General features: G+C 57.3%; 11 protein-coding genes across 11 annotated transcripts; 6 read left to right on the top strand and 5 right to left on the bottom strand.

The window, feature by feature from the left end:
- Window positions 1-266: 266 nt before the first annotated feature.
- On the top strand, window positions 267-1,838 carry MKK02DRAFT_26455 (UM00103-like protein; the record flags this gene model as incomplete). Its single annotated transcript, XM_053087195.1, has 5 exons — window positions 267-465; window positions 522-698; window positions 745-837; window positions 884-1,213; window positions 1,273-1,838. The coding sequence occupies 5 exons, from the start codon at window positions 267-269 to the stop codon at window positions 1,836-1,838; spliced, it is 1,365 nt and encodes a 454-aa protein (XP_052946043.1).
- Window positions 1,839-2,269: 431 nt separating this feature from the next.
- Window positions 2,270-3,772, top strand: MKK02DRAFT_25585 (levo-lactonase; the record flags this gene model as incomplete). The annotated part of the gene is made up of 6 exons (XM_053087062.1): window positions 2,270-2,440; window positions 2,492-2,849; window positions 2,896-3,003; window positions 3,049-3,258; window positions 3,309-3,405; window positions 3,460-3,772. 6 exons carry the CDS (start codon window positions 2,270-2,272, stop codon window positions 3,770-3,772), a joined length of 1,257 nt encoding a protein of 418 aa, XP_052946042.1.
- Window positions 3,773-3,887: 115 nt separating this feature from the next.
- On the bottom strand, window positions 3,888-5,534 carry MKK02DRAFT_25908 (uncharacterized protein; the record flags this gene model as incomplete). Its single annotated transcript, XM_053087112.1, has 3 exons — window positions 3,888-4,941; window positions 4,996-5,222; window positions 5,271-5,534. 3 exons carry the CDS (start codon window positions 5,532-5,534, stop codon window positions 3,888-3,890), a joined length of 1,545 nt encoding a protein of 514 aa, XP_052946041.1.
- A 231-nt stretch (window positions 5,535-5,765) lies between these two features.
- Window positions 5,766-7,596, top strand: MKK02DRAFT_25070 (eukaryotic and archaeal DNA primase, large subunit-domain-containing protein; the record flags this gene model as incomplete). Its single annotated transcript, XM_053086981.1, has 7 exons — window positions 5,766-5,890; window positions 5,934-6,191; window positions 6,242-6,470; window positions 6,517-6,654; window positions 6,711-6,977; window positions 7,030-7,181; window positions 7,236-7,596. 7 exons carry the CDS (start codon window positions 5,766-5,768, stop codon window positions 7,594-7,596), a joined length of 1,530 nt encoding a protein of 509 aa, XP_052946040.1.
- Window positions 7,597-7,946: 350 nt separating this feature from the next.
- MKK02DRAFT_37074 (putative Fimbrin) lies at window positions 7,947-10,318 on the top strand (the record flags this gene model as incomplete). Its single annotated transcript, XM_053089554.1, has 10 exons — window positions 7,947-8,023; window positions 8,115-8,202; window positions 8,267-8,373; window positions 8,427-8,535; window positions 8,579-8,657; window positions 8,708-9,113; window positions 9,157-9,547; window positions 9,602-10,085; window positions 10,134-10,219; window positions 10,271-10,318. 10 exons carry the CDS (start codon window positions 7,947-7,949, stop codon window positions 10,316-10,318), a joined length of 1,875 nt encoding a protein of 624 aa, XP_052946039.1.
- A 132-nt stretch (window positions 10,319-10,450) lies between these two features.
- On the bottom strand, window positions 10,451-12,022 carry MKK02DRAFT_44966 (uncharacterized protein; the record flags this gene model as incomplete). Its single annotated transcript, XM_053093171.1, has 7 exons — window positions 10,451-10,521; window positions 10,589-11,199; window positions 11,247-11,404; window positions 11,461-11,589; window positions 11,651-11,751; window positions 11,805-11,900; window positions 11,962-12,022. The coding sequence occupies 7 exons, from the start codon at window positions 12,020-12,022 to the stop codon at window positions 10,451-10,453; spliced, it is 1,227 nt and encodes a 408-aa protein (XP_052946038.1).
- A 451-nt stretch (window positions 12,023-12,473) lies between these two features.
- On the bottom strand, window positions 12,474-13,822 carry MKK02DRAFT_25436 (CrcB-like protein-domain-containing protein; the record flags this gene model as incomplete). Its single annotated transcript, XM_053087040.1, has 4 exons — window positions 12,474-13,208; window positions 13,255-13,384; window positions 13,430-13,526; window positions 13,573-13,822. 4 exons carry the CDS (start codon window positions 13,820-13,822, stop codon window positions 12,474-12,476), a joined length of 1,212 nt encoding a protein of 403 aa, XP_052946037.1.
- Window positions 13,823-14,185: 363 nt separating this feature from the next.
- MKK02DRAFT_37073 (NADP-dependent oxidoreductase domain-containing protein) lies at window positions 14,186-15,376 on the top strand (the record flags this gene model as incomplete). The annotated part of the gene is made up of 5 exons (XM_053089553.1): window positions 14,186-14,238; window positions 14,289-14,407; window positions 14,471-14,791; window positions 14,839-15,286; window positions 15,340-15,376. The coding sequence occupies 5 exons, from the start codon at window positions 14,186-14,188 to the stop codon at window positions 15,374-15,376; spliced, it is 978 nt and encodes a 325-aa protein (XP_052946036.1).
- Window positions 15,377-15,447: 71 nt separating this feature from the next.
- MKK02DRAFT_44963 (uncharacterized protein) lies at window positions 15,448-16,456 on the bottom strand (the record flags this gene model as incomplete). Its single annotated transcript, XM_053093170.1, has 2 exons — window positions 15,448-16,340; window positions 16,396-16,456. 2 exons carry the CDS (start codon window positions 16,454-16,456, stop codon window positions 15,448-15,450), a joined length of 954 nt encoding a protein of 317 aa, XP_052946035.1.
- A 262-nt stretch (window positions 16,457-16,718) lies between these two features.
- Window positions 16,719-18,101, bottom strand: MKK02DRAFT_44962 (adenine nucleotide transporter; the record flags this gene model as incomplete). The annotated part of the gene is made up of 5 exons (XM_053093169.1): window positions 16,719-16,804; window positions 16,852-17,149; window positions 17,200-17,663; window positions 17,715-17,974; window positions 18,028-18,101. 5 exons carry the CDS (start codon window positions 18,099-18,101, stop codon window positions 16,719-16,721), a joined length of 1,182 nt encoding a protein of 393 aa, XP_052946034.1.
- A 531-nt stretch (window positions 18,102-18,632) lies between these two features.
- MKK02DRAFT_26198 (phosphatidylserine decarboxylase-domain-containing protein) lies at window positions 18,633-22,812 on the top strand (the record flags this gene model as incomplete). Its single annotated transcript, XM_053087156.1, has 11 exons — window positions 18,633-18,967; window positions 19,020-19,188; window positions 19,233-19,328; window positions 19,373-19,567; window positions 19,614-20,328; window positions 20,376-20,554; window positions 20,601-20,732; window positions 20,778-21,858; window positions 21,903-22,278; window positions 22,330-22,535; window positions 22,589-22,812. The coding sequence occupies 11 exons, from the start codon at window positions 18,633-18,635 to the stop codon at window positions 22,810-22,812; spliced, it is 3,708 nt and encodes a 1,235-aa protein (XP_052946033.1).
- Between the last annotated feature and the right edge of the window lie 44 nt (window positions 22,813-22,856).

Genomic DNA, 22,856 nt, shown 5'->3' with positions numbered 1-22,856 from the left:
GATCGCATTCACAAGTCTGCCACTTACAGCCACCTCTGCTGACATCCCCCACCCCGCCAACGCACACAGCCGAGATTGCCGGCACTCTTTCAAGTGACTCGAAAATAGCCCTAGCTTTCTTGCTGTTGTTTGTCCTTCATGTAGCTCAGGCTCGAGTTGCCTACACCCTCGAGAGCGCGCCCGACAGCATAAGCAAGGACGTCGGCAGCTGCACGTCCTACTCGAACGTCGCATCGTATCGCGCATGATTGCTGATCGCTCGCAAAATGTCGACAGCCCGATCAGCCCCTGTCGAGAGCACCAACGCTGCGGCTACTGGCCTTTCCGAGCCTATACCGCTCCCAGATAGCGCCAAAGAAGACATCCATACGGCTGAGCTTCCACAAGAAGTAGATGTCATACCGAATGGGGGTTATGGATGGGTCGTTGCTGTCTGTATTCTCTGTTCGAACGCTGTCACCTGGGGTGAGTTCTGCCTTCACCTGCTCGACTTCTGACGGGGATCAGACTGATCGTGTAAGGTAACAATACGACCTATGGAGTCTTCACGGCGTACTACCTTCAAAACAACTACTTCAACGCCTCGGACCTCGACTATGCCTGGGTTGGCGGACTGAGCGTCGCCGCTGCGCTGATCCTCGCACCGCTGGCGAATTGGTTGACGCAAAGAACCAACTACAGGGTGTCCTTGTTCATCGGTGAGTCCAGCGCTGTCTCCACATAGTACGAGAGCTGACTTCTCAGGTGCTAGTTTGGTCGTACTGGGCCAGTGCCTAGCTGGGATTTCGACCAGCTTCGGGCCATTTCTCGTCTGTCAAGGCCTGGTCTTTGGAGCAGGTGTGTCCGCTCAACTCCACGATTGAAAGTCTTAGCTGATTGTCAGGTCTTGGACTGGTCCTCATTCCCTCCCTCCCTCTTCTCGCACACTGGTTCGACACCCGCCTCGCTCTCGCCCAAGGCCTCGCAGCGGCCGGCTCAGGCCTAGGCGGTCTCGTCCTGGCCAACACAACTCGTGCGGCGCTCGAGAACCCGCGACTAGGCGTCAAGTGGGCGTTGATCATCAATGGGGGTATATCGGCTGCGGTGTTGTTCCCCGCAATAGCGTTGTTGAGGGGGAGGCATAAGGCCGTCGGGGCGAGATCAGCGCCTTATGAGGCCAAGTGGTTTGTGCACCCTGGCTTCGTCTGGGTACTGCTTTGGGCCTTCTTCGCGAGTAAGTCATCACATTACCATATCGGACTATTGCTTGGAGTGGTCCGAGCTGACAGCCAGTGATCGCCTACTTTATCGCCATCTACTCCCTCGCATCTTTCGCCACATCCGCACTCGGCCTCTCTCAGGGCCAAGGCGCCGCCCTTCAATCCATCCTCTCCGCTGGCCAAATGATCGGCCGACCCGCGTGGGGTTTTCTCCTCGACAAAGGCGGCCGGATCAACATGACCATCGTCTGCTATATCGCCTGCGGCCTCTCCACACTCTGCATCTGGCTACCCGCGCGCTCATTCGCCGTCCTCGCCGTCTTTGCGTTTATCCAGGGCGTAACAGGCGGCACAATCTGGTCTGCGTCAACGCCTATCGCTGCCAGGGTCGTAGGCGTCAAAGATCTCCAGTCGGCCATGGCGATCTTCTGGCTGGTCCTCGTCCTTCCGGCGCTGGTCGGTCAGCCAATAGCCATTGCGCTCCTCCAGCACTCGACGGGCACGTTGGGGAGACAAGGAGCCGAGGCGTACTATATCAGTATAGGCTTTTGCGGGGGTGTGGCCCTCTTCAGCGCGGCGCTGCTGTACGGGGCTAAGAGACATCTACAGGGGAATTGGAGACTCTGGCAAATTACTTAAGTCCAGTAGACTACTGTATCTTGGACCACCTGTTGTAACAGTATGATTGTACCCGGTTCTTGGTTGCCCTTCCTTATGACCTCGTCCAGTCCTGCAGCATCCAACGGTCCTTGACTGCCTCAGAGCTCAGCATGAGACACATTACCGGCTACTACCGTTCGGACTCCCCACTTACGAGTACCCCACTTCGGGTATAGCGTCTCTCTTCGGGTCGATCCCTTCCCGCTTCGCTCCTCTTTAGCATGTCACCGGCCAAATCATCCCGGTACCAGTCACCTGACCGACTGATACGGAGCCATACCGGGGTCGAGCTCGCAGCTATATTTAGACAGGGCATGGCGAGCCCCACCCGCAAGGTCCCTCCTTCCGTCCTCACTCAACCTTCCGCCGGTCCTCGCAGAACGCCCATCAATCGCTCGACTCTAATCGCCATGACTTCCATCAGCGTCCTCCTGTTAGGTGTACTGCTCCGCACATACCTTCAGCCCTCGGCCGGTGTGCTTGCGTGGAATGACCTCCCTTCTCAGGCGCAGTATATCGATCTGCGAGCCAACAATGTGTTGAGCTCCGTCCCTCCGTCGACCGTCTTCAACGGGACTTCCGTGAGCCTCCCTCCTTTTGCCCTTGCGCACCCCTGATACTGACCTGCCCAGCTCTTCATCCCCCCCAACTCTACCAGGCAATCCCTCATTGACCGCCCTTTCCACGTCTACCACCCCGACTTCCTCTCCATCATCGGCTCCAACCCCAGCTTGACCATCATTGCCCAAACGTCAGGCAATCCCCTCTTCCACGAAGCGGTCGTCTGGTATCCACCCACAGACGACGTCTTTTTCGTCCAGAATGCGGGAGCTCCGGCGGCTGGGACCGGTCTCAACAAGTCAGCTATCGTGCAAAAGGTGAACTTGGGTCAGGTCGGGCAGGCACTTGCGGCTGGCTCAAGCCGGAATGTCAGTGGTCAGGTCACTGTCCAGGTGGTCAATACCACAAAGCAGGTCGTGAATCCCAACGGTGAGCCCTTCACCTCACGTCTTCTTAGGCTGAGCTGATGGCATAGGTGGGATCAACTACAAGGGCCAGATCGTCTTTACGGGCGAAGGGCAAGGTCCTGATGTCCCCTCGGCTTTGTATCAAGTCAACCCGGTTCCCCCGTACGAGACCAAGGGTGAGTCTACTCTATCACCTCATGAGAATGATGCTGACCATTTAGTCATCCTGAACAACTACTTTGGCCGACAGTTCAGCTCCCTCAACGACGTCGCGGTCAACCCGCGCAACAAGGAGCTCTACTTCACGGATGTTACTTATGGGTATCTCCAGAACTTCCGCCCTCCCCCTGGACTGCCGAACCAGGTGTACAGGTTCAACGAGGGGACGGGTGCGGTAGGTGTCGTCGCGGACGGCTTCAACCTGCCCAATGGTTTGTCGACATTGACCAGGCAGTACCGCAATACCGCTGACGCCCTTCAGGTCTGACCTTCTCGCCTGATGGATCACGAGCATACGTCGCCGATACCGGAGCCAACGCCGGATTCTGGGGCTGGAACTACACTCGTCCCGCTACCATGTAAGTCCTCCTCGACCCCGACTCCCAGCTCTCCTGCCTGAAGCTGATCTACAGCTACGCCTACGACGTCAACTCCGCAGGTGGCTTCTGCAACCGCCAAACCTTTGCCTATATCGACTCTGGCGTCCCCGATGGAGTCCACTGCGACTCGGCCGGGAACGTGTACGCGGGATGTGGGGACGGTGTCCACGTCTGGAACCCGTCAGGAATCCTGTTGGGCAAAATATACCTTGGCGAGGGATCGGCCAACTTCCAGTTCGCGGGCAAGGGGCGGATGGTCATTTGCGCCGAGACGAGGCTGTACTATGTCACATTGGGGGCGGAAGGGGCGGCGATCACGGATTATGACTACTCGAACATGTACTGAAGGAAGCGATTTCGTCCTGTAGACGAGAGAAGGGAAAAAGAAGGATATCAAGTATAATGCCGATAGGTGAGCGGAAGGGATATTCAGGTTCTTGATATAAATGCAAATCAAATGGCTACAACTCGTCCCTTACTCTTGCCTCATCGAACTCGTCATCCCCCTCCTTGCCCTTCGATGCCCTTGTCCGGCCCGAGAACTCTCTCACCGCCTTGATGATCATCTCCCTCTCCTTATCCGCCAAATCGTGCCCGCCCTCCCCAGCCGCCTGTATCGCCGCCTGGACCTCCGTCTTCGCCTCCCCTAGTATGGTCTGCAGCATCGCCTCCGTATCGAGCACCATCGCCGCATTGCCATCCTCGTCCTCCTCGATCGAGATGAACATGACTTCCTGCTCGCGTCCTGCTACGTCTGCTTGGTCCCCACTGCCGCGCACGGCGTCCTTGGCGGACCCCGCCCCGCCCAGCTGAGCCTGCTTGCTCTCATACGCCTTCTTGAGCAACTCCTTCAGACTCGGTCCCTCGCTATCCGCGATATCCCCGCCAATCGTCGACTCCGCCTCCAATCCCGGCGGCCGGAGGCTTGGCAGCTCCCCCAGATCCTCTCGTTCCCGCCATGCGCGGTACTCCTCATCCTTCATAACCTGCCGACACTGGATGCCCGCCGGCTCCACATCCACCTTCTCCGGCCGGAACCCCGGCAGAGAGCAGAGGTGCGGCGAGTGGATGATCAGGACGTATTGGCAGATAGCCAGTTCCTTGATCAGGTAGATCTGGTCATTGGTCGTCATACTGCAGTGGAATTGCACTTCCGTCTCGCGTGGCCGGCCCGTTTTGTCGCACCGTGTCCCGTCTGACCAGTTTTGTACGAGATAGCGATTTGCGCCGCTCAAGGAGGAAGAGATGGCGGAGGAGGGGTGGGCTACCGAATCGGCCCGATCGACGGAATGACCGCCGTCTACTGGAGTGTCCGCCTTGGGCTTGCCAGCTTGAGCTTGCGCTGCTTTGGCTTGAGGGAGGGAGGAGCGAGCTTGCTTCCGAGGAGAAGGGCGGGCCTGCCCGAGGGTGTAGGCATCGTAAGTGGGGTCTTCCTCTGGGACGTAACCGCCTGGAGGGTGGGGGTGTGTATGGGGTGCTGAGCGGAATTGACGAAGGTGAGAGTCGTGGCAGTACCTGGAGCATCAGATCAGGTTGTCATATCATGGCTGCCAGCGAGGCGATACTCACGCATAGGTGAACCAACCCTGCTTGGCATATAGGCACTTCCCCTCCAGATGGCTCAGGGCAGACCAAGCCTGTAACGGATCGATCTCCTCATGCACCGGCTCCACCTCGGCCTGGACATTCTGCTCCGCCCGTTTCGAAGCAGAAGGCATGAGGCAGAGGTATGGCTGCGTCTCGTTCGACGCCGGGTTCTTCAATGCCATGCGGATGAGCTCGAGCCGCTCTGCTTCCTTTGTCGTCAGCTCCGCGGCAGCCAGAAAGCGTATGACGAAGCTTACAGCTGGCGCCCAATCTGCCGATCCGTCCCCTAGCTGCTGCATACCCGGCGAGCCTGGTCTGAAGCGCACCCACTCCTCTTCCCTGCGGATCCCTTCCGACTGACTCCGCTTTGCCTCGCTCTCAGCGACAGGGAGGTGGTTCAGGAATTGAACCTCGAATTTGGGAAAGGCTTCGAGGTCCCGTAATTCTGACGAGCCATGGCGGATGCCAAGGACTGGGTGGAGGATTGAGAGCGCTGAGAGGTAGATGTGTAAGTTGCGCATGGTGAGGTGAGGGGTAAGGTAAGATCTAAGCTGTAACCTATACCTTTTGGCTGCCATCGTGGAGGACCTGAGGAATATACGGTATATGCTGATGCACGGCGATGTCCGCTGGCATGGAGTTTACGGCATCTATTGACGCGTTGGATTGACGCGTCGAGGGAGGCGATTTCGCGACCTTGCACTCTGCGAATACCCATCCTACAAGTACCCTGCTAAGCCTACGCAGACAACATGTTCAAGGCCGAAAAGATAGGCGGTAGGAACGTCACAGCTTCAGCATCCACTTCAGATGTGAAGCTGCACTCAAAAGCATCAGAAGCATCAACACCCTCGCGCTACCCTCACCGCTTGAATTTGTAGGTGTTCCGGTGACCGACGCAAGACGGGGCTTACGAGCAGCTACGACCGTCCGCCCGTCCTCGACATTACTCTGGAAGAGTTCGAGACATGCGCTATAGATCGCCTTCGTGTACTGGCGCATATCGAATCACTCAATCATCGGTCGCTGCCGGCGCCGCAGTTCAGCGCAGCTGTCGCTACCTACGTCAAAGCACACTTGCCCTTGAATAGCAACTCGGCGAGAAGCGCCAATCTGGAAGAAGAGAGGAGAAGGGATGAGATAGGGCATTGGGTGTTACGGCTGGCGTTCAGCAGAAGGTACGCTCTTGATCTTCACATCACCGCAGTATCCAATGCTAACAATGTAGTCCGGACCTTCGTGCGAGATTCATCCGGTCCGAGCTCTCGCTCTTCCGCGAACGCTTCACTTCTGATGATCTGAATGAACGGAATACGTTCCTTCGGTCGATGAAGTTCAATTGGGAGGAAGTGGGACCTACGGAGAAGCAAGAGTTGAGGGAAGACCTGATGGCATGTATGCCATGGGGTAAGGAAAGCAAGAAGAACGATGCGTTCAACGCGGAGAAGTGGAACAAGGTACGTGGTGGGATCCGAAGTAAAGTATGGGAGCTAACGAGTGCAGGTCCCTTGGTATACCGTTCCGGACCTAATCGGCAGTCGGCGAGTCTTTGTCAAAGGCGGGATGGCGTATGTCCCCAACAGCTCGCAGATCAGCTTGGTCTTACAGGCATACTCGGCCAGATTAGAGACAGCACTCGAGGTGAGCTGATTGTCGGCATCCGTCTGCGTCATCAAGACACACAGCTGATATACAAGCTTACCGCCAAAAACCTCCCGCGGCTAGACGAGGACGAGCGTCTCGGACCCGTCATTGACCACCTCGCTTCGTCCTTCCTCTCCGGTCTCGCTGCTGGCGATTATCAACCCGCAGACGGAACTTCTGGGGCCGCCGTCACAGCCGAGATGGTGGACGATCTCGCTCGGAAACACTTCTCGCCATGTATGCGGAATCTCTACGAGCGGTTGAAGCGGGATCACCATATGAAGCATTTCGGGCGGCTTCAATTGGGGTTGTTCCTCAAGGTGTGTAGCAGGTGGCTTTTAGGTATAGCGGGCCAGGAGCTGATGTAGGCAGGGGATCGGGCTGCCTTTGGAAGAGGCCGTGATATTCTGGCGGAGAATGTATGGGTCCAGTATGACGGACGATAAGTTCAACAAGGAGTATCGCTACAATATCCGCCACTCGTATGGGCAGGAAGGGAAGCGAGCCAACTATCCACCAAAAAGGTGAGCTTCATAGCGCCGGCAGGTGTTGCGCGACAGGTCAGCTGACTCCTGCAGCTGTCAACAGATTCTCACGACCAACCAGCCCGGCACGCAAGACTCGCACGGCTGTCCATTCCGCCACTTCTCCCCCGACAACCTCGCCACCTTCCTCGTATCCTCCTACCCCACGCTCGACCGCTCTTCGGCCGAAATGCGGGATATCCTCGATTCGGTCAAGAATTCACACTACCATGTTGCGTGCACGAGGGTGTTTGAGGTGACGCATGGGCTGAAGAAGGGGGATGGGCTGGGCAAGGACGGGGAGACGGTCAGCCACCCGAATCGATATACGGAGCGGAGTCGGGAGATTGAGGCGGATAGGCTGGGGCTGGTCAAGAAGGATGAGGAGGAAGAGGATGTGGTGATGGCAGAGTAGAAGGGCGGAGGCATGTCGAAGCATCTTTTCTGAACTCTGCTCCAGGCGCACAGGCGTGGTCTCAAGTGACTGCAGCACTTTGGAGATCGTTCCAACCAGTCAACCACCACCCGGACGCTTTATAATAGAAATGTCCAATTCTCATTAGCGGGATCAAACTTTCCTTACTGTATTGACGCTACGTCATTCCCAAGCCACGGCGCCGCCTCCGCCTCGAGCTCGGTCACTGCATGTGCTCAGCATCAGCACAGCTAACTACAGCTTGCATCTATCCATATCACATAGCTTCGTATAGCTCTCAGACTAATTCTCCCGCTCTAACAATCCCGTCAGATTAATCGAGCAACAAGATGCAGGCGATCAGGCTTAGCAAGAAGTACCCCGAGTTCAAGCAGGACGAGATCTTTGACCTCATCAACAAATTCAAGTGCGTCTGCCCTCCTGGGGAGGAGATGTGGGCCGAGTCATCGACGGAAGGATAGAGGGAGAAAGACGAGGATAAGGCTGATGTGGGGCAGACAAATCGATGTGGAGGAGCGAGGATCGCTCGATAAGGCGGCGGTCATCCAGGCTCTCCAGTCATCCGGAGATGCTGACTATGACTCGGTGAGTGACAAATTACGCTGGTCCATCAGGGCGTCGAGTCTCTTGGCATAGGCTGATGAGGAAGGCTCGCGAGACACTGAAGAATGTCAACGTCGACTCGGCAGGTCGGATCGAGGTGGAGGATTGGGTACAGCTGCACTCCTTACTGAAGGCAGGGAAGAACCAGCCTCTGTAAGCTACTCCCTCACCACTGTCGTGCAGTGAGCAGCAGCTTATGGGGCAAGGCTCGAGACGACGAAAGGAAAGATCTCAGTTAAGGGCACAGCAGGAACCAACTCGAGTCACACCATCAACGAGGATGAGCGGACGTCGTTCACCGACCACATCAACGGGGTGAGTATCGCTCTTTCGGCTGAGGCACGACGCTGACGTGCAGGTTCTTGCTGGCGATAAGGACATTGGCCACATCCTCCCCATTCCATCCGACACCATGCAGCTGTTTGACGAATGCAGGGGTAAGCTCACACAAGCCCCTTCGTCGCACTTCAAGGGCTGACCGTTGCAGACGGTCTGATTCTGTGTAAGCTCATCAACGACTCGGTACCCGATACGATCGACGAGCGAGTCCTCAACAAAGCATCTGCCAAGGGCGGAAAGACGCGCGCACTCAACGCATTCCAGATGACCGAAAACAACAACATCGTCATCACCTCGGCAAAGGGTATCGGATGCTCGGTCGTCAATATCGGCTCGGACGATCTCCAGGAGGGGAAGGAACATCTCATCCTCGGCTTGATCTGGCAGATCATTCGGAGGGGTCTCTTGAGTAAGATCGACATCAAGATCCACCCGGAGCTGTATCGCTTGCTGGATGATGGGGAGACGCTGGAGGAGTTCTTGAGGTTGCCGCCAGATCAGATTCTGCTTCGGTGGTTCAACTACCATTTGAAGGCTGCGGGACACAAGCGCAGGTCAGTGACTCAATTCTGCTTTGGGTGTCAAGCTGATCAGCAGAGTACAAAACTTCTCCAACGACGTCAAGGACGGAGAAAACTATACTGTCCTCCTCAACCAGCTCAAACCGGACGAGTGCTCCATGGCGCCTATGCAAACCAGCGACCTCCTCAAACGCGCCGACCAGATCCTCAACAACGCCGACCGGATCGGGTGCAAGCGCTTCCTCACACCCAACTCGCTCGTCGCTGGAAACCCCAAGTTGAACTTGGCGTTCGTCGCCAACCTGTTCAACACATGGCCGGGACTCGCACCGCTCGAGGCCACTGAGGCCCCACCAGAGATTGAAGACTTTGATGCAGAGGGAGAAAGGGAGGCGAGGGTGTTTACGCTGTGGTTGAACAGTCTGGATGTGGAGCCCGGAGTGTACAACTTGTTCGAGGACCTCAAGGTGAGTCTAATAGAGGTGCCTCAGGCAGGCAGAGCGGGAGAGCTGACATGCTAGGACGGCTACATCCTTTTACAAGGCTTCGACAAGGTCATTCCCGGTTCAGTGATCTGGCGACGCGTTTCCAAGCCCAAGGAGGGACAAGAACTCTCCCGGTTCAAAGCCGTCGAGAACACCAACTACTCTGTCGACCTCGCCAAGTCCAACGGGATGCACATGGTCGGTATCCAAGGCGCCGACATTGTCGACGGCACCCGCACCCTCGTTCTCGGTCTCGTATGGCAGCTTATGCGTCTGAGCATCAACCAGACACTTGCCAAGATTAGCAAGAATGGAAAGGGCGTGACGGATCAGGATATGGTCAAGTGGGCCAATGAGACGGTCAAGAAGGGAGGCAAGAGCAGTACGATGCGGAGCTTCAAGGATCCGAGCTTGAGCAACGGGGTGTTCTTTTTGGATCTGTTGAATGGGGTGCGGCCGGGTATTGTGGATTACGCGCTGGTGGATGATGGCAGCGAGTATGAGAGCAAGAGGCAGAATGGTGAGCTGTGAATTCTGGCATGACGAGGAACACAGCTGATCATCTCAGCGAAGCTGGCTATTTCGATCGCGAGAAAGATGGGTGCTCTGATCTTCCTCGTTCCGGAAGATATCGTCGACGTGCGGCCAAGGCTTGTAAGCTGGCATCACGCGCACGAATCGCCGGAAATAAGCTGACTTGTGCAGATTCTCACCTTCGTTGGTGCTTTATGGAGCGCTTCCTTGAACCAGTAGTAGCTCTGCTTGGCGCTGACGGCGGGCGGTGACTTGTGGGGCGATCTGAGAAGAAGAGAAAAGCAGGGCCATATCCTTTGTAGACGAAAGTAATGTTAAGCAGATGCACAGATGCCGATACATATCGTGATGCTACATCCCGCCGACTGCTCTGCTCGTTCTACCCGCCATGAGGATATCATCGGTACCCTCGCGGAGACTTCCTACCAAACATGCCTTCAGCTGTGCGAGATCAGCCCGCGACCAGACAGCCCAATGTCTACTACTCACCTGGATGGTTCTGCACGGCTCCAGGCCGGTCCAGTCCGCCTCCGCCAGCAAAGCCGACTCCTTGACCCGCATGATACTGGTTAAGCTCCGGCGTCGGCCCCGGGTCCCGCCCATACCGCGCTTCCTGCGGCGGCTCGACATAACCCCCATACCCCTGGTCCTGATGGCCATACCCGCCTCCTCCTGGCGCATACCCCTGCTCCCCATAGTTGTACACCGACCGCCGATGGTCTCCGCCCGCATCATCATACCGTCCCCCATCATACACCGCAGACGCATAGCTCTCTCCCCGATCATGCTGCTGGTGTCCGCCATAGCCGTACTGTCCCGGCCCGCCTTGACTCAGATGAGGCGCCTGCCCTCCTTGGCGCAACTCCTCCACTTCCTCGGGGTTCGCACCCTTCCGCTGGCTGTCCATGCTGCCCCGAGCGTCCCAGACGTCGTCGCGCATCATAGTGGGCGGTCGGGCGAGACCCGCCGAGTAGACTGAGTTGGGGTTGTATCGCTTGGACTGGAGGATCGACATGGTGAACGCCTCGGGGTTCTCCGAGTAGACCGAATGGTACAGCTTGTGATCGGACACTTGTGATTTCGAGTATAGGCGCGTGAGGCTGAGGATTAGCGGTGAGCTCACGAGGCGCGGATGGGGAGGACTTACTACATGAAGTACATCTGCAGGAGAAAGAGCACGACCCACAGCCCGCCCATGATTCCAATGCCAGCCCATGCGAAGGGGTTGCAAATGAGGGGAGCTTGCTGCGTGAGCATAGTGGTCGCCGACGCGCTAGCAGTGGACTTTGGCTTGTAGTAGTTGGCCTGCAGGTCAGTCAGCAAGCTTGCGCCAATGGCTGTCAGCGTGGGAGACCACGTACGATACAAGTAGTGACTGCGCTCTTGTGGTTCAGCGCAGAAACGATAATGAGCGCTGCAGAGGTTGAGAAAGCCGCGATGAGGGCGAGGAGGTCGAGCCAGATATACGTCTTGAACGTCTTGGTCTTTTCCTGCGGTTGTCAGCTTCAATTCATGCCTATCATAGACACTTCAATACAGATGGCCGCTCACTCTCATCACGCCTATGAAGCCTAGTGGCTGTAGACCACCAACGATGAAGCAGGTTATGGCGAAGATGAAGGTCGCGAAGGAGGGGAAGGACGCTCCCAACACTGTTAAGATCAGCTCAAGCGCCCGAGTGGAGCTAGCGAAGGACAAAGCTGACCTTTTGGTGTCGCAATAGCAGCAATCCCAGCTCCTATACCCAGTATGAACTGCTCGCCCATGATCGCATAGATCCCAAAGTTGACAAGGGGGACCGCTAAAGGATCAGCTGGGGTCGCTCGTCGCACCTGCAGCAGAGCCAGCAGCAGCCAACTCACCACAACAGCAGTACTTGGGATCTATCAGTCCCTTACCGAACTCTCTGAACGTGTCCGCCATCCTGCCTGATCTTGCGGCTGCGGTGACGCCCTACACGCAGGGGTGCGAAGCAAGCTCGCGTGCGCGGTCCTTTCTCTTCTTCGCCTGTGGGCGATGGATGCCGGACCTCGGCGCTTTCGAGCAGGTCTTCCAGTCTGCGCTGTTTGTGTTGCACGGACGGGTGAGCGAGAGTGGTGCGGTCACTCGCAAGTTGTCGAGATTAAGATGTAGATGATGTTGATACAGGTGCAACAGACAGTCGCGTCCATGCTTGCTTGCTTGGACACCGCTTCATCGCTGTTACGGCAGCCCAAACTCAATCGCTTTGCTAGGCTTTGCTGCAGCGACGCGCTTGAATCGTTCTGGGCGTCGTCCATGGCATGGGATGGCGCATCGTCAGAACAGAAGAGAACAGCCGCATGACGAGCTCAACACGAGGTCTGGAAAGTACAAGAGATAACTAACCCATGATCTATGCGCTACAGATGCTCTCCCCTAGCCTTCCTGCCATCCTCGCCGCCCCAAACGTAGCCAAGATACACAGATGCCCCAGCACAACACTGCTCCCGACATACACCCATGTCCACCGCTTCATCTTGATGCTCTGACTCTCTAGCACAAACGTACTGACCGTGGTCAGGCATCCGCAAAAGCCCTGCTGAATCGCCCACAGCGCATTGCACTGCACGCCCGACCGTTGACTAGAGGGCAGGAACTCCGCCGCGTAGACCCCGCCCATGAGCAGCGTACCGCCAATGTTGGCGACGAATGTACCGAGGGGAAAGCGACCGGTGAAGGGGCCCTTGGAGTTGAAGTCTGCGAGGTAGAAGCGCAGCATCGCGCCGGGAGGGGAGAGGAGGATGGGGAAGGTCGCTTTGAGCCGCCAGGACGAGGGGCCGAGGAAGTAGACAAGGAGGGCGATGAGGTAGCAGAGGACAGCGGAGAGGAGCAGGAGATAGTCGAGTATGAGTTGGGTACGGGGTCGGAGGCTGTAGTGGGAGTGGGATCCAGCGGAAGATGTGGTCGAGGACGATCCGCGAGGGGTGGCCGTTGGCAGTTTTTCGGATGCAGCGGGACGAGCGGGCCGTCGAAGATGTCGGTGGATATCAGATATAGATGGTAGACACCGCGACACATGCTCGCCCCAGTATAAACAGCCAATAGCTATTGCCATAGTTGCGAAGCTGTACGCAAAGCCATCAACACTCTACACCATCAGCGATGGGTACTGAGTCGGACGAAACAGGACTCACGCTATGGAACCCGCTGCGTTGATACCCGCCAAAGTTGCTGAATGATTGGTAGCCGTCCAGCATCCACGCAGAGAAGCTGGTCACGGATCCAGCAAGACCAGTAGTAATAAAGGTATACAGCGGAGGGTAGCTGTCCTCTCAGCTGGGTACCCTCAGAGATGATCAGGCCACTTACAAGCCTGTGATCTCATCCTTGCGAGAGGAAGCCAGCCCCATGATCCCACATCCCACTCCCTGAGCCCAGGCCAAGGCAAAGATGATTTGCCCGTCATCTGCTCATTCAGCGATGTGCCAAATCTCTGGGGCACAAAAGCTCACAAGCAGCCATCGCATCTAGCCCGAGTCGGATCAGGCACCCCACCATAGCTGCTAGCACTAAGCCCGCGAAGTGCGCCGAGCGTCTGCGGACTGCCTCCCGCTTCGAAGCAGGACTAGGCGGACCAGGCTCGACATTCTCGTCAGCCTCCGGGATGAGGGGGAAATTCGCCCTCGATCCATCGCCCTCTGCCGCCGCGGGAAGGGTCGATCGTTGTTTTGCGGCGCTGTTGGAAGTGGAACCTCGAGCCATCCCGCACTATGGGGCCGCTGGGAGTTGGAGTCGCTGTCGACAGATCTACAAGTATAGTTGATCAACAGCAGCTTGTGCTCCAAATAGATCAGGTCGACGCTGCCATAACAAAGCTAAGGGGTTTAGCCGATATTCAACAGTAGATCTCAGCTCCACAATCCCCCCCCGCTTTCTCCTCCACCTCCACCGCCTCGGCCTCCACTCCTCCACATCTCCAGGCTGCCGCTGGAAAGGGCGCTTGAGTATATAGGAAGAGCCTGCCTCCTGTAGAGAGCCCCCACGATACACAGCTAAGATTCACTACCCGCAGTAGTACCCTTTCGAAAGATACCTCGCCTATACCACCGCTTACCGCTAGCAATCATGGTCCGCACCCTCAAGTTCCAAGACATCGATGTCGCCGTGCCAGGCTTTGGGTGAGTGCATAGAGCACAACTGAGCAGGTGCTCAGAGCTGACTGAGCCAGAGCCATGGGATTCAGCATGAGCTACGGGCCTGCTGTCGAGTCCGAGTCGCGCGAGACCCTTGACAAGGCCCTCTCCCTCGGCTGCACCTTCTGGGACTCGGCCGCCATCTACGGGAAGGGTGAGCACATCAGCCCATCTCGCCTTGGGAGCTCTACCAATCATGTGACTGTGCTGATCTCAGGACATAACGAGCAGCTCATCGGAGACTGGGTCAAGCAAAATCCTGGGTCAAGGGACAAGCTCTTCATCGCTAGCAAATGCGGTCTTCCCTTCGACGGTAACGGTGCCGCGGACAATTCCAAGGAACACATTGAGGAGTATATCGACCAGTCCATCGAGCGACTCGGATTCAAGCCGGATCTGTACTATCTCCACCGAATTGAGCCGGGACGAGACCTCGCCGAGTCCATCGGGGCGCTGCAGGGGCTGAAGGAGGCGGGCAAGTGCAGGTATATCGGGCTGAGCGAGTGTAATGCGGAGACCTTGCGCAACGCTTGCAAGAGTGAGTCAACATGGCTCTCATATTACTGAGGCTAAGTTGACGGCCAGTCGCACACATCGACGCCCTCCAGATCGAGTACTCTCCCTGGTTCACCGACCACGAGCAGAACGGTCTCATCCCCGCCGCGCGCGAGCTCGGCGTGACCATCATCGCCTACTCCCCACTCGGCAAAGGCATCCTCACTGGCAAATTCACGTCCGTCGACCAATTTCCCGAGGGTGACATCAGGCGTACTATCCCTCGTTTCTCCGAAGAGCTGCTCGGCAAGAACATGCGTATCGTCGACGAATTCAAGAAGCTCGCGGAAAAGAAGGGGTGCTCGCCGGGACAGTTGGCGCTGGCTTGGGTGATTGCCCAGGGAGCGATTCCTATTCCGGGGACCAAGAAGGCGGAGCGGCTCGAGGAGAACTTTGGGGCGAGGGAGGTGGATCTGGATGAGGAGGAGCTGGCGGAGATTAGAAAGTTGGTAGAGGAGGCCAAGCCGGAGGGCGCCAGGTGAGTTCATTTCGGAGGAGCTGGTGCGATCGGGCTGATGCTGATCTACATAGATATAACGATGCAGGTATGAAGAGGGTCGGACATTAGGCTCGCTCATTAGGTCGTTATTGCCATTCAATGCATATCAATCTGTATCCTCGCCGCCTCCCTCCGGTCCATTACATCGCCACTCCAGCTCTCGAGCTCTCCCTTGGAGGCACAATGCTCAGTACCGCCTGTACCTCCCCTCTGCTAGTCCCCATCTGCGTCGTCTGCCCCAGCGTATGACTCCCCATGACCGGTACCGCCTCTTGCGAAACATGAGCCCTCAAAGGAGGCGTGACAGGCGGAACGGCATGCGCTGGACCTTCATGTATCGTAGCCATCTGCCGCGGGGGTGTTGTAGTCCTGAACGAGTGACGTGGGATGTATGGGTCGACGTACATGCTCGTGCCCCTTGGAGGGGGAAGGAGCGGTGGATTGAGGATGAGAAAGGGCGTGCCGTATGGGATGTTGGGCCCGGCATGGGGGATTTGAGTCGTGGCGACTGCCGAGTTGGAGTTTGGGTATAGTAAGGGGGTGTCATGCCGGATCTGAGAAACTGCTTGGTTGAGCTGGGCTGGAGGGATGGGCGGGCTGGCGGCGTTGCCAGTACACGGTCTGGCGGTCGAAGCCGGAGCGGATGGAAGGCCCTTGTCGCCCAAAGTGACGTTGACGGGAGAATAAGAGGCCGGAGATGTGGTTGTCCAAGTAGGCGAAGCCAGTGGGGAGCCCTTGTATGATCCGACTCGTCGAGGGGAGACCAATGTCTGCCCGCTGTCCGAAGCTGTCCTCGCGTGCACGCGTCTCGGAGCGCCCCTGCCCTCTTCCGCCGCGGTCGTGCCGGTCCGCTCGCGCCAGCAAGTATCATGCCACACCCGCTGCCAGAACCCCTCGATCCTCTCCCGCCCGGTCACCTGGACGCGCTGTCCGCATTTCGAGCATGTGCGTCGGCGGAGATACCGACATCGGACGAAGAGGATGTAGATGAGAAGCAGGAAGGAGATGAGGATGATGAGACCGATGCAGATGTCTGAGGGTCAGCTTGTATCCTGACATGGCAGTGAATCAGATGGAAGTCTGCTTACACTGCGATAGGTCAAGGTGTCTCCCATTGTCGTGAACGCGCGCGTTGGTCTCGTACAGCATGATTAGCGATGTGAGCTCGTCTTTGCCAGTCAGTAGTCAGTGAGTGGGTGATCTTAGTCAAGGAACCCGGCGATGAGCGGCCAAAGTAGAGAGACAGCGACGGTCTCGAGAGCTGCTTGCTCGACAAAGGATACCATCAGTACAGCGGGGATCAGATACAAGGGATGCCCACCACCTGATCTCCCCTTGGGGTATACTGGGGCAGAGACATCCTCAAGAATAGCATACAACGCCTCGGGTCAAAGACTGACAGACAGGTAGGTCATACTCGCGATCTCAAGCGCGAGAGGAACTCTAGGATGAGCGCAGCATGGCCCTCAAACTGGTCCTTCGAGACAAAGAGAATACCTGCACCTCATCAGCGGAGTCACAATCTGAGACACGGGGTGACTGACCCTGGCAGAGAACAGCCTTGGTGATCTGCGCCCCGAGACCCTGGTACCATCCCGCCAATCCCTTCTCCCTGTACACCGAGGTGAGGAGACTGATCGCTCCGCGCTGGTCCACCGTGGCGTGAGCGGGATGGATGGGCCGGTGCACGACCTTCTCGTGGGGCTCTCCTTCTGGTCCGACCACTGCAGAGCCCTCGGCCGGCTCAGCAGAGGCGATAGCTGCGTATGAGGCATCGTCGGTACCGGATGTTTGGCCGGCGATCGGCTTGGGCGTAGGTCTTGCTTGCAACCGTACCTTCGCCTTTTCGAGTCAGCAGGGGATTGGCGCTGAGGAAGTCTGGGAGCGCTCACAAAGATGTAGGGGTATGTCACCACCGTGGCCAAGGTCTTGCTCAACACGCCGCACCAGAACGCCTCCGCCACGCCCAACTTGGCTCCTACGCCCTTCTCGGCCAATCTCCAGGTCTTCAAACGCTCAAATACACCATACGTGATGGCCGGGTTGACGGTGAGGACCAGTCCTGGTCTCAAACCCGTCCACAATGCCGATACACCTCCCTCAGCAATGACCTCCCGAGCCGTCTCGATGAAGTTTGGCTCCTTGACGTTCTTGGCTGATCCGACCGCAGGTACCCAGAGTTGCTGGCGGGTCGCAATGACCGCTACGGGGATAGTGAAGATCTGAGCGAGCGCACCGGCGGCTGCGCCTAGACCGAGCTCGGCGGGGGTAGAGAGGCTGGTCGGGCGGGCGAGACGGGTTTGGCGAGTGATGTAGGCGGTACGGAGGTAGGTGTGGAAGAAGAAGTAGGCGAATTCTGCGGAGTTAGGTTGTGTAGACTGACAAGGGATGAGCAGCCGGGACTTACGCATGGAGAATGTGTTCAGCATATTCGCCGTGAAGCCCTTGAATGCCCCGGTCAACCCCTCCGTCCGCAAGATCCGGATGAGCATGGTGAGCATCTGCCATTTCCGCAGCCGTCTCAGCAGTGCGTTGGGCAGGCGGAGCAGTATATTGCCGTTCCGCTTTTGTGACCTGGCAGCCTCCGAGCTGACTACGGGTGCCTCGATTGCGCTGGCTGGTAGGGCTTGCAGGCGAGTCTTGACTGTGTCCAAGGGATAGACAGCACTAGAGATCAGTCAGCTGGACCATTCCAATACGCCCTTTTGCCGCAAACTTACGCATTTGAAAAGACAGCACCTAGCGCGCCAGCGAGTGCTGATCCGAACGGTGTCAACGGCGGTCTGACAGTCATCTTGCCTGGCTATGACAGAGTGAAGGAGAGACTTGAGACAGCGAGTTGTGAACTTTGCTCTTAGGCCCGGCAATACAGCTCGCAACTAACCGGAAATCCTAATCAAATTGGATTTATAATAGGAATTCATTAGCTTCCGCTTACTTGTTTCAAATGGAAATAGACCTATGACGCAACACGCGTACGCAACCCCAAACCCAATTCATGCAAACCTGAAACGCGGTGGTCGCCGCCACGTGGTGTCTGAGTTGAGCCTCGCATCACCCGCGCGGGCCCACAGCAGCAGCAGCAGCTTGCATAGCCCTCGCTTCCAACCTTCCTCCTGTCTTGCTCACCACTCATCAGCATAGCACAGCTCGCAGGACACAGGAGCAGCAACGGACACAAGACCTCGCCCTCTTGGCGGTCGACCCAAGCCTTCATCCCAGCTTCCCCCTGATCCTCCTTTGTCAACCCTTTCAACTCGGTCAGACTTAAGGGCGTTCCTCGACCGCCGCTCTTCCATCCGTCACATTCCGTCTTCAAGCCACCATGCCTCCTTCATCTACCCCGTCGACTCCCAGGCGCATCACTCGCATAGCCACTAAACCCCTCAAACTCGCCGCATCAGCTCTCACCCGATCATCGACCCCAGCGCCAACTCAAGGTGCTGGGTCGTCCCCACCCAACTCGACCCACTTGGACAGTCGAGGCTCGCGCCTGGATCCAAAGAGGCAAAGCAGCGGTAATGAGCCCATGCACGTTGCGAAGGCTGCGAGGGGTCCGCGTAAGCCCCTCGACGGTGAGGAGCCGGCAGCGTGGATTAGAGTTCGAGTGGTGAAGGGCGAAGGATTGGTCGCCAAGGACCGGGCAGGCACAAGTGATCCGTAAGTCATCGTTCTATTTCTCATCTCAGACGACCTGTGCTGACCTGCTTAGCTTCGTGTCCCTCTTGCTACCACCCACGGACCGCCAATCCACGCCTCACATCAAGAAAACCCTAAACCCAGTCTTCCCAGCAGAGGCGAGCACATTTGACCTGCCTCTCTACCTCAGCATGGCGGGAGTCATCAGCGGACGCGGACTGGAAGCAGTCATGTGGGACAAGGTACGCTTCCTCCTCGATCGATGGCGGCAGGGCTAACCCATCAGGACATGTTGCGGAAAGAGTACATGGGCGAGCTTTCCATTCCGATGAACGAATGGTTCCCAAGCGGAGCTGTTTCGCTCTGGGACGAGAACCTTACCGTAAGTCTTCCCTCTGCTGCTTCCAGAAACTTGCTGATCCCTAGGCTGTGACTCGGCATCTCACCTCGACCCGGCGCAAGCACGAAGTTACCGGTACTTTATCGTTTCAGATCGGCTTCGTCCCGCCTAAGGATCTGTCCCCGGAGGAAGGGCTGAAGCGGGTCCGCTCCGTATTCACAACGATTCTTGACCGAGGCGCGGCGGGCAAGGGACTCGGTGGAGTGCTGGGCGTTCCAGCTGTAAGCCATCCTTCTCCAGAGTTCGGTAGACCAACTGACAAGTCAGTACAAGGGTATCGGCACGATCAAGCTCAGAAACCGCCGGCAGTCTCAGCAGGTCAGCGGCAATTCAGGCGGAAAGACTGGCTTCCTCTCCAGCCTCACTGGCGGTCACAAAATGAGTCCAGTCGCGCCTGTCCCGCAATCCTCGGTTGACGACGATGACGACGATGCCTCACTGGCCGACGATGGCTTGACCGACTCCAGCAGCGACGAAGAGTCGGACAGTCCGGGCGAGGAGGACCGGGATGGGGATTTCCAGTACTCCCCGGACGCTATGAGCAAGGAGGACGAGGCTCGGCACGATAAGATCCATACCGGTCCCTCCAGCCACGGCGCTCCATCTGTTCAGGGGGGAACGGACGTCTCGCCTGCGCGTCGGCGGCTTTCTCACAAGGCGTCTTCGAACTACTTCGACTCCCGCGCCAGCAGTACCGCGGAGGGGTCCACCACCCCCCTCGCTACGCCTGGAAGCATGTCCGGCGCGGCCACTCCGGGGGGTTCTCGTCGACCCTTCTTTATGCGCCGAAACAAGACCTCGGCGACCACTGCTGGTTCGGGGGACTCGTCGGACCGGGAGAAGGCTGGCAAGAAGAGCAAGAATCGGAAGATGAGGAAGAAGAAGCAGGATTTCAACTTTGATGCGGAGGGCAACCGGGATGTGCTGGGTATTGTGGCGATGGAGATCAAGTCAGCGTCGGATCTGCCAAAGCTAAAGAGCTGTGAGTCGCCGCGTCAGAATCGGGATGTATCACAGCTGACGGATCAGCTATCCGTGTGACCTACGATATGGACCCCTTCGTCGTCATCTCATTCGGCAAGAAGGTGTTCCGAACTCGAGTCATCCGTCATTCCCTCAACCCCGTTTGGGATGAGAAATTGCTCTTCCACGTGCGCAGGCATGAAAGCTCTTACACTATGCAGTTTGCGGTCTTGGATTGGGACAAGGTGAGCACAAATGCTGTATGAACTTAATATTGGGCTGATCCGGCAGGTCTCCGGGAACGATGCCGTCGGTGGCTGTGTCTTACCTCTTGAACAGCTCATTGCCGATGCTCCCCAACCTGGAGCCAATGGCTTGTACGACAAGGATGAAGATGGAAAGCACGAATTCAAGGAGTTCACTGTGGGTGACTCGATCTGGAGGTCGGTACTCCAGCTGATATAGCAGCTGCCTATCCTCACCGAAAAGGACAAGGCTTGGGAAGCCAAACACTCGCCGAAGCTGACCATTCGGGCCAAATATGAGCCATACGACGCCCTTCGTCAGCGGTTCTGGCGACAGTACATTACCCAATACGACGTCGACGAGACGGGCACCATGTCATTCACCGAGTTGACCGCCATGCTCGACTCGCTCGGCTCCACCCTCACGCAAGGGACCATCGAGGGCTTCTTCAAGTCCAGCGGGAAGGATATCGAGGGGGAGCTCACGATTGAAGAGGTCATCCTGCACCTTGAGAACGAGGCGACCAAGCCCGCCGCCCAGAAGGCAAAGGTCAAGCCGATCAGCTCCCAGCTCAACTCTGGGACGCATACCCCGAGTATGGCGCCTGAACCTCAAGGAGACGGGTTGGCGATGGACGGACCGCAGCAGGTCATCTCCAGCCCGGTTGATGCCGATGAGCTGCGGGAGAAGATCTTGCGGTCTCAGCAGCAGTCGGGCGATCTTCCGGGGAACCTAGAGGCCATGGACGGGAACGTCCCGGATATCCGGGTGCGAGAGCCGTCCCTCGACGGCAAAGAGACACCCTTGGTCCATAACGGTCGTGCGCCTCGGGGAGGTGCCGAACTCGGAGCGGATACTATGGAGACCATGTCCCCCTCGGCCGACGTCGAGGGCGATCTGGACGTCTCGGACGATGGCGACAACTACCCCTCGGACGCCGATACGCGGGAACGGGTCATCAACATCCGGACATGCCCACTTTGCCACCAGGCCCGCCTCAATAAACGGTCCGAGCAGGATATCGTCACCCATCTTGCCGTCTGCGCGTCGAACGACTGGGCCCGGGTCGACCGTATTGTCACTGCCAACTACGTCACCAGTAGCCAGGCCCAGCGGAAATTCTTGACGCGGATGGTCAACAAAGTCACTATCGGCAATTACCGCCTGGGCGCCAACTCGGCAAATATCCTGGTCCAGGACAGGTTGACGGGGCAGCTGCAAGAGGAGAAGATGGCGGTGTATGTCAGGTTGGGGATCAGGGTGCTGTATAAGGGCTGGCGGAATAAGATGGAGGGTGGTCGAGGTGAGTCTTGCTTGTGGATGTCTATCACAGAGCTGATACTATAGCCCGACGCCTGCTTAAATCCCTTTCTATCAAGCAGGGTATCAAATTCGACCACCCAGATTCAGTCGCCGACATCCTCCCATTCATCGCGTTCCACAATCTCAACGTGGACGAGATTCTCGATCCCCTCGACTCGTTCAAATCCTTCAACCAATTCTTCTACCGCAAGCTCAAAGCGTCGGCCCGGCCTATATCGGATCCGGAAGACCCATACCGACTCGTCAGTCCCGCAGACTGCAGAATGATGGCGTTCGCGACGGTGGATGAGGCGACACGGATCTGGATCAAGGGGAGGGAGTTTAGCGTGGCGAGGCTGTTGGGTCCGGCGTACGAGAGTACGTGGAGGAAGTACGATGGTGGTGCTTTGGGTATCTTCAGGTGTGTCGACAGCTTGTTCGTCAGATGATGAGGTGGACGCTGATAGTCTAGGCTCGCTCCTCAGGATTATCACCGCTTCCACTCGCCTGTCAAGGGCAAAGTCGGCAAGATGACCCTCATTGACGGCGAGTACTATACGGTCAATCCGCAAGCGATCCGCACTACGCTAGACGTGTACGGCGAGAATATCCGAAAGATCGCCCCGGTCGAAAGTGAGGAGTTTGGGACGGTCATGACCGTCTGGGTCGGCGCTATGAGTGAGTCGACATCATAATGTGTCCCAAGACCTGGACAGAGCTGACATCGGCAGTGGTCGGATCAATAGCTACCACCGTTGAAGAAGGCCAAGACATTGACCGCGCGGACGAACTCGGCTATTTCGCTTTCGGCGGCTCGACCATCGTGTGCCTATTCGAGAAGGGGGTGCTGGAATGGGACGAGGACTTGATCAATAACGGTCAGGCGGCGATTGAGACTTTGGTCAGGATGGGGATGGGGCTGGGGAGGAGTACGCGGAAGCCCAAGAAGGTTTGAGGGGGAGAGGTCTGCTGTAGGATTTCTATTGAGAGATGGGCGGA

Source organism: Dioszegia hungarica, assembly GCF_025882075.1.
Source record: "Dioszegia hungarica strain PDD-24b-2 chromosome Unknown MKK02contig_8, whole genome shotgun sequence".
In the NCBI taxonomy this organism is placed as follows: domain Eukaryota; kingdom Fungi; phylum Basidiomycota; class Tremellomycetes; order Tremellales; family Bulleribasidiaceae; genus Dioszegia; species Dioszegia hungarica.
This window is presented reverse-complemented; position numbering and strand designations above follow the sequence as displayed.